At 33.7% G+C, this 11,915-nt stretch overlaps 1 protein-coding gene across 2 annotated transcripts; it reads left to right on the forward strand.

Annotated features, from left to right (window-relative positions):
* The first annotated feature begins 895 nt into the window (after positions 1 to 895).
* LOC141479894 (uncharacterized) lies at positions 896 to 3,135 on the forward strand. 2 transcript variants are annotated; one of them, XM_074177827.1, is made up of 3 exons: positions 896 to 1,301; positions 1,482 to 1,694; positions 1,841 to 3,135. In XM_074177827.1, exons 1-3 carry the CDS (start codon positions 1,171 to 1,173, stop codon positions 1,848 to 1,850), a joined length of 354 nt encoding a protein of 117 aa, XP_074033928.1. In that variant the 5' UTR covers positions 896 to 1,170; the 3' UTR covers positions 1,851 to 3,135. The 2 variants fall into 2 exon arrangements, with proteins under 2 accessions (XP_074033928.1, XP_074033929.1); XM_074177828.1 differs by having other exon boundaries at positions 1,482 to 1,677.
* Positions 3,136 to 11,915: the final 8,780 nt, after the last annotated feature.

Here is an 11,915-nt window from a genome sequence, read left to right on the forward strand (position 1 = left end):
TTATGTGATGATTGTCAGACCAATTATCACTTATGGTGCAATTGCCTGGTGGCCGAAGGTTTTACAGAAAACAACTCAGGCGAAGCTCTCTGGCTTATAGAGACAGGCTTGTCTGGCCATCAGTGGTGCCATTAGTACCACACCGTCAGCGGCCATGGGGATCCTTCTAGATCTACCTCTTCTCCACATTTTTCTGAAGAGAGAGGCTAAATGGAGTGTATATAGACTTATGCACATTACCAATTGCACAAATCAATTCAATGCAGAGTGCAACAGACTGTTGGTTGACACTGGAAGTCACAGCATTCTGGAAATGACCTCTGACTTTTTGCCTCCAGCTGTCAACTACGAACTGCCTTATAAAGTACTGTTTTCAAGTAGAGAGGACTGGATCTTCCGGGAAAAGAAAATATTAAGAGCAGATAGTTGTTTGTTCACAGGTGGATCAAAATTATCTTCCGCTTCTGGTGTAGACGTTTTCAGTCGCAGATTCAGAACAGATATATTAACCTGCCTAGGAACCTATGAAACTGTATTTCAAGCGAAAATTTACGTTAGTGAATAGGTCATATGCGTGTAATATAAAATAGCTCATTTTAATTTTTTTCTCAATCTATTTTGATACCAGATCAATGTAAATGGGTTCACATTTCACGGTGGTAGTGCGTCCGACTCACGATCGGAAGACCGTGGGTTCGATTCCTACCTCGACCAGATATTTTTCTCGAAAGAATTTATCTGGTTGAAGCTGGGATGATTCTGAAACCGTGTTAGGAATCACACGTTAAAAGGTAAGACCTCGTTAGTCTTCAGCTCGCACAAGTTTCTCAACTTTTGAGAGTTGTCGTTCGTATGGGAGCGACAGCTGATTAACGGAAAAACAGATTTCAAACAGATTTCAAACAGATTTCAAACATGACTATATACTTCATGAATTTTAAATAGTTCATAATTGAAAACGTAAAAATTACGAGACAGATTCAAATTAGGTAAAACGCAACGGGATTGGTAAGATCTTAGGATGACGTCAAAGTCCATGTCAACAACTTTTATTTACATGCTGTTCTGTACTATTCTATTATTGTTTGTCCGTCTAATTAGAGTTTTGCGATCAGTTATTTGGCTATTATCATTTTATCATTACTGTGAACGTCCTAGAAAATAAATACAATGACTGAAGCCGGATTTGTCATGGTACAATCTGACAATTTGCCGAGAATAGATGTCTTCATGATGACAAGTTTTTTTGCAAATCATCCCGATTTCACTTCAGCTGAGATTAGTGGCGTCAAAGCTGCAAGGTACTTGAATAATTATTGTGTATAAGTGTCTTTAATTTCAGCTTTTCGTTCAGTTTTCTAGTTATTTGCTTACTAACATTCAGAAAGTGTACATAACCTCAAATAATGTAGTGAAAAATTTGTTTAAGAAAATGTTTACAATCACTTCTTATTTTAACCTGATGATATTTGTGTTTTTAGGTCCGAAAGATATTCTTATGATGATTCAGCTATTGGATATGTTCAAGTAAATAGGGAAGCAAACATATGTGTAGTGAAAGCTCGTATTACTCCTGAACATAATGTGAAACAGAAGTGTTACTCTGTAACAGCAGTATGTGATGAAGCTGAACAAGAATTGTATCTGCAGAATGTGAAGATTGCGCAGCACATTCAAGTACATATAATTGATTGGTGAAGTATTATTTAGAGGGCACGAATGGGTATTAACACAAATTGCAAATTACACACTTTGTTTCATAAAAATAAGAGTCTGATTTCAAAATGTGATCATGTTTTATCCAGAAAATATAATTATTATATATATTTTTAATTTTCAGGTGGATGTAAGCATGCAATAGCTTTTATAGCTTGGCTGCACAGGTGTAGCGAAGACATATCCTCTACTAGTATCGACTGTTACTGGAAGAAGTCCAAATTATCCACGATAGGCACAACCCTAAATTATATAAGAGCTAAAGAGTTAGGTAGTAGTTCAAAAGCCAAACCTGCTCCGTCTGCCAATACTCGAAGTCGAAAAAAAAAGAAACTGAAAATTAATGGGTGTGGTTTGATCTCAAACCCTAATTATCCCGTATTTGGTGCATTTCCTGATGGTGAGAGTATTGATTACAGTATTGAAATCAAATGTCCATCATGTGGGAAAGCCATGAGTAGATATGTTTCAAAATATGTTATATTCTCAAAATATATGGCTCAGGTCCAAATGCAAATGTATTTTTCAAATAAAATAAAGGGCTTTTTTGTGTTGCACATTATAATTTTGAAATATCAAAGAAAGTAGACATTTATATTGTGAATTATGATAACTATTATGCAAATATTTTGGAAAAAACCATGCTCTTCTGGAGTAATGCTATTTTTCCTATTATATGTAAAAATATCAAATAAATCATAGTATGAGGAACAAGTTGAAATTTTAGTTGTCAGTTAGCCAAGTTACCAATATGAATAAAAATAAAACACTTGAAAATTTTTTTATCAAAACTTTTTGCATATTGATTATGCCACATGCTATCACTATTACTTCATCTACTATTGGAACTGAGCTGTGATGTACACATGCATGAGGCAACAACATATGAAATTCTCTCAACCTGTTCATCACACGCTCTAAATGAATTCTTAATGCTGCTATTCTTTTGGACTGCTTCACCTCATGTTTTGTACTTGCTGTAGACTTGAACACTGAAGGAGGCCGAATAAGGGTACATTTTTCATTTTCCATCAAATGAGACAAGTCTTTGAAGCCATAACAGCTGCGTTTGGAGGTAAACATTCTAGATAGCCACAATTTTCTACTATAATGATGTCAGAAGCCCATCCACCATATCCTTCTGAAATAAAATTGACTAACCCATTTGGAGTACAAGGAATAAGGTATTTCAGAGTATTACATTCCTTATTTTGTGATCATGACAGAGACTGGTGGATTGCATTGGACGGTTTTTCAATTTCTATTTCTAAGCAATCTATATTCGAAACAACTTTAGAATACCGTGCTCTAAAAGCGATAGGTGAATTTTCAACTATGTCAGATGGTTTAGGCCACACAATCAACTCCCTCATTTTTTCTGCTAGAACAATTACTGTTTTCGAAAATATTCTACTTATAGTGCTCTGTGTATAGCCAAATTTTATAGTTAATATGTCAAATTTAACTTTATTTTTTTCAAGGTTATTAAAATGTCAATAGTGGGAACTGGGATATTATCACTTAATAGTTTCATCAATTGATAACTGTCTTCAGGCAGTCCTAACATCATTTTAGGCTCTTTTTTCACAGCGGTCAATGTTGCACTACGCATTACATTTTGAAATTGTGTCCTTGTTATCTTGAGACCAACTCGCTTCGGAAGAAGTAGTTTCTTGTTCATGCTCACTAGAGATTGGAAGATTGCGATGAAATAGATAAATAGTCTGTTGGTTTTGTATCTGGGAATGAATAACTTCCTTTTCATACCGGCAATCTGGGCGGTTTTATTAGGTGAAGTTGATATGTTTTAACTGGTACTAGAAACGGTGATAATGCTACATTTTTTGTCTTAGGACCAACAGTGACACCTTTGCTTCTATATTTTATTGTGGTTGGCTTCATTGTGTTAACTTGAACGGCTTTGCCACAAGCAAGGCTTTTATTTTCTGTTGAGAAAACGTCGTGTGAAGATGAACTAGGACCAGCTTCACAATAATTTTTTTCTGTGGTGATTGTTTTATCTGCTGTATCCACAGGGCCTACACATAAATTAGTTTCTTCTATAACTTCTCTGGGAGCAGCTTCTGATAGTCTTTTGAAGCAACCTTAGTCTTTGTCTTTTGAGAGCAGCGTCTCTCACAGGTTTTGGCCTATTTACTTTCTGACACTGAAATTTGTGGGTCACAATACCTTTACGTAGACGTAATGTAACAGTAATCCCTTGTTGTTTATTCATTATTTGGTACTGAATGAAGTTCTCTGTATCCTTTTCTACCTGAAAATGAAGAATAACAGCGGTCAGAAAGGTTTTTATATTCGAAAAGTAAATATGTTATTAGTGTTTCAGACTATGACACTAAATATAAATATACCTATGTAAATATAAAAATACTTACATCAAAGTGATCTTCACAACATAAGCAGCTCGTTGCAGGCAGTTTCGGGTTCTTATTTTCGTCCCTTTTTATAGCTTTACACCACTTTAATCAAATGTTTGCATTCCTCGGCCCAAGAAAAAATACTTTTTGAGGAGCAGTTTTCGTTGTATTGTTGCACTTTGGAACTATGCAGTACTTATAAACTGATTTTCCACTACTTTCCATCTTCAATTTATTGAAATTATCAAGTAATACCATATATCAAATATGTTTACTTCTCTGTGCTTTGGATCGCTCTGTTGACATGTACTTTGACGTCACATATAACCGCCAACTTGTCAATAATTGGTATACAATTTTATAAATTTTTTCTGACTATTCATGTTTTTGGCATCTATCTCATGTTTCCAGTATTTGTATGCATTATATAATTGATTTGAACAATTAGAAAAATATATGCATGTGACCTATTGTGTACGGAGATGTTGAAAGAATTCGATCTCATACACAAGTCAATAAAAATATTCTTGGATAGTCAAGCGGCGTTGGAAGCTCTTGGCTCTCACCGAGTGAAATTGGTGGAAAATTGTCAAAAACGACTCTCCTCGATAGGAAGACTTAACAGATTGTCTCTGGTCTGGATTCCTGGCCATACTGGCCTGAAAAGCAATGAGGCTGCTGACTTCCTTGCAAAGGAGGGTGCTGCAAGCAGCTTCATAGGACAGTTGTTGGATCACAATAGGGATGAACTACGATGTATAACAGGCTTTCTTACAGGTCACTGTCATTTAAATCATCATATTCAGAGACTTGGACTGTCGGAATACAGTATGTGTCACCTCTGTTTGGAAAATGATGCAACAGCAGAGAACATATTTTGTGCCTGTTTTTTGACTACGGCAGAGCCGTACTGACCCAAGAAACAACCCACCATACAAACTAATCGGCTTCGTTAAGGAGGTAGGTTTATTTAGTCGAGTTTGAATATATGTGAGCCACAATAAAACCCTACGGGTTACAGTGGAGGGTCAAATGATATGTTTTCAATAATAACTGAAATGCTATATGACTCAGGAAGAGTCAAAACCGGAATAGGAGCCTTTATTTCTCTGACTTTTAGCCTGACATTTTATTCTGATATTTAATTCTTGACAACTTTTATCATAATGATAATATTGTTCATAAAAAACATACCATTCATATATAAACATCAACAGAGGTAACTCAGATTCTATCAACAGTATGCACACGCCTGAGAAAGCTATTCTATAGTGAAAAACGTGTTGCTGTTTTCACTGAAGATCTCACAATAAAAAGTTACTTGAATACGTTATGGATACGTTATGGACGAAAATACCAAAGACCAGCATGAGGAAAGATTCTTCTATTTAAAAATTAAGCTGTTAAATACTGAAAAACGATAAAATTAATCTTTCGATCTCACTGAAGAAAAAAATTGGTGAACACAATCACCTGAATAATCTCCGGAAACAGACAAATTTGAAAGGTAACATACTGAAAATGAATTGAAGAAGTGGGGTGTCATTTTATAAGAAAAGCTGCACAGATCTAAATGAAAGTGAAACACTCTGGAATATCAGTAGAGAAATACCTGAAAATAAACGAGAATAAAACTATATAAACTACGAAAATTGATGATCAGTTATAAATTAGAAAAAGTACATAATAACACGTGTGTCGATATGCTGTTTGTTTGCTGAATCTATAAATTTTTGTGTTTGTGAAATCTATACATTTCTTTAGATCATTGTGGAACATTCTTAAAAAGTTTAGAATACTGTAGAATAATACGAAACATTATTTTTTTGTATGAGTGTGGCTACCTATCGGTGGAAGTACATAAAACTAGATTCGTTGACCACTTTTCATTTAAAGTTTATCCTTCCATTCCAACTACCTCACAATCTTATATCAAATTTCTGAACGAAGCCAGGTATCCCAGCTGGTAACTGATTATAATGACCATTAATAAAATCCACTCAAACCAAAGTATTTTTTTTTCAGTAACGGAACAAGTTTCACTGAAGTCAGCGGTACATATTCAAGGTTATCGTTCTTCTGACGCATCTTCGTCATTCACCAAACATGAAAATAATTTCAGTTCTTTATTAAAGTAAAAACACCATTGTTGAAAATAATGTAATAAACAGACAACCTCTGACTCACAAAAATAAATTTTTAATAACGTTATTTTGGCGATTTCGAAAATTATAAATGAAGAATAATTGAAAAAAAATTCAAGAATGCTCTACCTGGCTCTTTCTGCTCTTTTATACGGTATGTGAATTGTATTCAACAACGAAATGAGAACAAAATAATTTATGTTCGTTGTTTATTCATTTATTTTTTGATAATAATTCAACCAACTCGTCATTCCTGACAACTAAACAAGTACTAATTTAGGTTAATTACATCATTTCTCATCATGGTTCCCAACGGAGTATTATGATTCTTCATTATTTTGTTGGACAGTGGAAAAAAATACTTTGTTATTAACCGTTATCTAATACGACTTTGGTTTATATCATTTGAATTCACTAAAATAATATGTTTTTTATACTTGTTGACAGCAAACTGCTAACTAGAATGGACAAGTAGACACTATTTTCGAAAATTTAGCTGAACGTCCTCCAACATAAGGTATCAGGTATCACTCAACGTTCCTTTCTTTTCAAGATTTTAGTGGGTGTACCCACTTCCGCTAGAGGGGCGGGTACATCCTCTTAAAGCTCCGAAATGTCCCCTTCAAAATTATATTTTTGCATATTTCAAAATTTTTTACAGGGGCCGAAATATAAACACACACCGTATTGTTGAAAGAACAAGTTGAAGAACATATTACGGTTTTTCAAGACGAATACACCTATGTGAAGTTCAAATTGCACTTTATCGACAATAATAAATGGCAATGCTCTAAAATGAGCTCTCCACTAAACGAATATTGCTTCCGGAGACTTTAAGTACACTCCTGAGGAGTCATATGCTCACTAAAAATCCATTTTGAACGCCTCGCCTCAGGGATGCTCGGTCCGCATTTAATGAACATTTGTAATTGTTATTTGTAGCCAGAAAAATGACTTGTGAACTGCACAGAAACTTCGGAGTGTACCCATTTACTCGGGTGGTAAATGAAGTAATGAATAACTCAAAACAGGACAGATAAGTCTGCACGTTTTAGTTAATTAAGAAGAGAGGTTGCGCGGTAGAGCAACATCAATCTTCTACAACTAATTATATACCTAGAGCGTTGATAGCAGTGCAGTAAAACCCATTTTGTGGTGTTGCATGCCTGGACATTTTTTTGTTTCCATTCATTATATATTTATTGCCACTTTTCATGCCTTGGGTTTCAGTGTACTTTCTCGCATTATGTTTGTGTGAGGCGTCTAAGAATAAGATAGAATGAAATAGTCACTGACGTTAGTACGAACTCATTGGATTCGTCACAAAACAATGTAATCTCAGAAAGGCAACAGTGATACACACGTATTGAAGTTTATCTGCTCATAAGTTAATTTAAACAGAAGTCAGTCGCTGTATTCAATTGAAATTTATATTAAACTAGCGGACCGGGCGAACGTCGTTACTCCTAGTAATTAATTAATGAGCAGATTCAGGATTTTGAAATTGATACAAAATCAAATGAATTGACGGATGTAGCCGTTACTGCGTGGTAGGAAATCATAATGAAAAAAAGAGAATTGAAACTTTCTATGTTTTTTTACTACTTTAATTTGTAATTGACGTTACTGCAGTTTCGTTCTATAAGGACATTTTCAAACTTATACATTATGATACAAAATTATTTAGTGCACTGAAAAAATAATTCGTATTGGAAAATAATGAAATAAAATGGAATTGGAAGTAGGAGTGCACTCTTCAGTAAAGCACCGTGTGATATACATGATAGCTGTCAGTTACGTTTCATTATAGCATGTCACTATTTTCACTGACGTTTTACCTTTTCTACAAACATTACTTTTATCGATAAAACATAATATTTCAATACTTATTATCATATTTCCGATGAAGACAATAGTGTTCTGACATTTTTAAGTGATTATAAAATCTATATCATAAATTTAAAATATTTTTTTTTATGTAGGAAAATAACACAACTTTGGCGAGCGCTTTTTTGAATCTTATATAAAAACATAGAAACTTCGTCTGCAAATGACAAATTGTGGTAAATTATTTATACTCATTAGTCATTTTAATAAACTTACACAAAATTAAAATAGGTACTTTGTACATTTTTGAGGCACTTATATCATAAAAAAAATATACTCAGTTACTTATACAGAGGTAGGTAATAATGGCACATTATCTTCACCTTATCTTTTCCTTCTTTGCTCATTTTCGAGGAATTTCCTTTACCTTTCCAATTGCATTTTTCTTCATCTTTGCTTTTTTCTTTATTTTTGTCACACTTTTTTTGTCACACTTGGCTAGTTTTTCTGCATACCCTTTCATTAGTGGGTCTTTTTCAGGTGTGTCAGCTACCACAGCGGATTTGCGTTCACGAAGAGTGTGGATGGATTGTTTTCGAGCTTCCCTTACATGTAAAAACTTACCCCAAAAAATTGTAACTGCCTGCGCCCTAGCACGTTTCTTCATATTGATTGGATTCACTATTAATGGATATCGATAGTAGAGAAAGCAATATTGCAAATTAAAGGAGAAAATAAAAAAGATAGACATCAGGAATCAAAAATTCCGTATAGGATTTTTTCACTTACTTGGTTGAAATCGAGGCACATGCACACTAGCAACTAGGCGTTCGGCGGATCACTGATCGGTTATATATGATGAACGACGTTATAAGAAAACAAATGAGTCCAATCATATCTACCAGATATTTTGAGAATTCTGGTAGGAAAGGCGTGTAACGTCATACACATGCAACAACTTGCCCCTCGCTCCCTTGTTTTATTTTCATCATTATTATTGATTCTATTGATGGAATATTATTTTTCAATACTTATTGATCTATTTTCGATGAACACAAATCCAAAAAGACAAAAATCTCAAAAATTGGTCCAGCTGTTCTAGAATTCTTCTTCAATTATTATTATCATAAATAATAAATATATAATTTTTCGAAACTAATTATTTTTTTCCCGGCTAAGACAAAGTCAAAAATGAGAAATCATAAAAATTAGTCCAGCCGATCTTGAGTTCTTTCATTATTATTATTATGATTATTATTATTATTATTACTATTTTCACCGTAGTGGTCGCTGATCAGGCTTTATCTCTATTATTATTATTGATATAATTATTGATAAAATATCACTTTCCGAAACTTATTTTATTGCTATCCTTTTTTATATATTAGATTAGGAAGAAAGTTAAAGTCTACCAATATTTCAAAGTGTCCTGCCAATTAACTACGTAATAAGTGAGTAGCATTGATGTATACAAATCAAATCAAATAAAATATTCCCCAACTGAACTTTTTTATGTGAACAATAACCTCTCTAAAATAGGGACAAATGAATATATTGAATTCCTTAGAAATAATACGGGAGGCTCATTCGAAATATGGGGAAAATACTATCACTCTGTTAAAACAAATTACACAAGATATTTCTGAAATTGAAAAACAAAATGAGCAATTTGTGGAGCAGGTCGAATATTTAAAACAGGAATTAAAAACTTTCAAGAAAGAAGTGTACACGCAAATGAGTGAAGTGAAAGAAGAAAATAGTACTCTGGAAGAAGGAAATAAACATTTGGAAATAAGACTGGAAACCCTCGAAATGAAAATGAAAAAATACAATTTAGTACATAGTACACGGTCTGAAAGAAGAAAAGAATGAGGAAATATTTCAAAAACTCAGTTTAGTAATTAATCAACAGTTAGAAATCGCATTTACAGGTGATGAAATAAGAGATGCTTACAGATTGGGAAAATCAGATGAAAACAAACTAAGACCAGTGTTAGTCGAACTACATGCTAAAATAACCAATTATATTTCGAGAAACTCAAAGAAACTAAACCGTACTGGTATAAGTATCGCTTTAGATTATACGCGAGGATATATTAGACAAAAATGTTTGGTAACTCAATTGAACATTGAATAGAACTGGCCGATACTTACCTTTTTGAAAATGATTATTATCATTATCATTTTGGTCTATAAACTTAAATTAAAAAAGACGACACGTAAATATACACAGGGTACGGCGCGATGCCGTCGGTTAGCCGGCGATGGAAAATATAGGTTTCCAAATATGCCTCCTTGAATGGAAATAATTGCGTTTTTCCTACATTTCCGATTATACTGAATATGTAACACTGTACATTTTCATAATTTTGAGCATTATCCTTCACCATTCAAAGTTTCATCATAAATGTACACACACAAATTCTGTTGTGCTTTATGGCACAATGAACGTTTAAACTCCAACTTTTTCTGAAATATAGCTCACGGGAAAGGTGTGGATTTTCATCAGCTCAAAATGATTATTATGACGAATAAATTATCTATTTTTAGCAAACTTAGCTTCATCACTCCATATATTTTTTTTTAATTATGGATATTCCTGACTGTTTATCAGCAACAATTTACTAAACTCAGTTCGACGATGCAAATCCGTATATTTCGGACAATGTACCAGATATTTGAACGGATTCCATTTATGTTTCTTCAGAATGCGGTGAGCTGTTCTGAGTTCTCACAATCTCTCAAAGACGCATTCGGATGAGCAGCAAAATATTCAAGAACATCTATTTTCCGATCCTCATTATCCATCTGAGGCTTTCACTTGATTATTTTCAAAATAAATGATCCATGATGCAATTTTGCAACAGCCTTTTTACTGCATATACGGTCGATAATTTGATTACTTCAACCATAGATTATAATCAAATTTAAAAAATATTCGTTCGTATAACTAAATCCGGTCATTTTGCTCAACAATTCATGAAATAAACTCATACAAATGAGAACATCAATAAATTAACAACTACCTCCATTTGTTTCCATAGTGTTCCTATCGTATTGAATGATTAAGTACTCATGAACGATGAATATAAAATTTCAGTTGTGCTGTAAATAGCAATCTGATGAGAGTTGATGAAAGCCTGGAAGTTACCGGTGAAGTCTTTGAACATATTTTGGAATACTTTTTTTCATTTTTTGTGTGACAAGATAATGCAATATTTTTGAATTTTCGCTCCTTTATGAAACATTCAGAATAATTTTTCAATTCAGTATTTATTCTGGTGAAACACTCTCTTCAATGAAAACCGTAACGTGTGAAAATGACAACCTACAAATAATTTCAGTGGAGCAGCAAACGAGCAAATACTGATTGTATTTGCGGTTGGCTTCTCATATTTCCATGAAGACGTGTTGCTCTATTTGCTGAATTTATTCCAACAATTCACGATTCCACTTCACGCCTGAAACGTGATATGAAAACTCACCAGATACCTACTGAGAATCAGTTCGTGAATAATAACTTTCTTTTAATAATGAAACACTCTTGATACAGTCGCAGTGAGTACGATTCAGCGAATTGTACTGATGGTATTTTGAGGTGAAAAAGACGGATCAAGCAAATTGTACTGTTGGTATTTTGAGGTGAAAAAAAACAGATTGAAGTAATTGATCACCACATATACTGAGAAGGGTATTTTGGTGAGATGCAACACCTGATGCTGGATTGAAGTCTGTCCATAAATTTTATATACCTAGATCGTTCAGATCTCACTTCAACTCCAACTCCCCCCTTTCTTCAGTAACATCTTTATTTGAAGTCGTGTTTCAACAAGTGAAGACAATCTGAATC

The sequence above is a fragment of the Leptinotarsa decemlineata genome, unplaced genomic scaffold (genome assembly GCF_025532065.1).
Source record: "Leptinotarsa decemlineata unplaced genomic scaffold, Ldec_3_MD MMD2_tig00003308_RagTag_RagTag, whole genome shotgun sequence".
In the NCBI taxonomy this organism is placed as follows: Eukaryota; Metazoa; Arthropoda; class Insecta; order Coleoptera; family Chrysomelidae; genus Leptinotarsa; species Leptinotarsa decemlineata.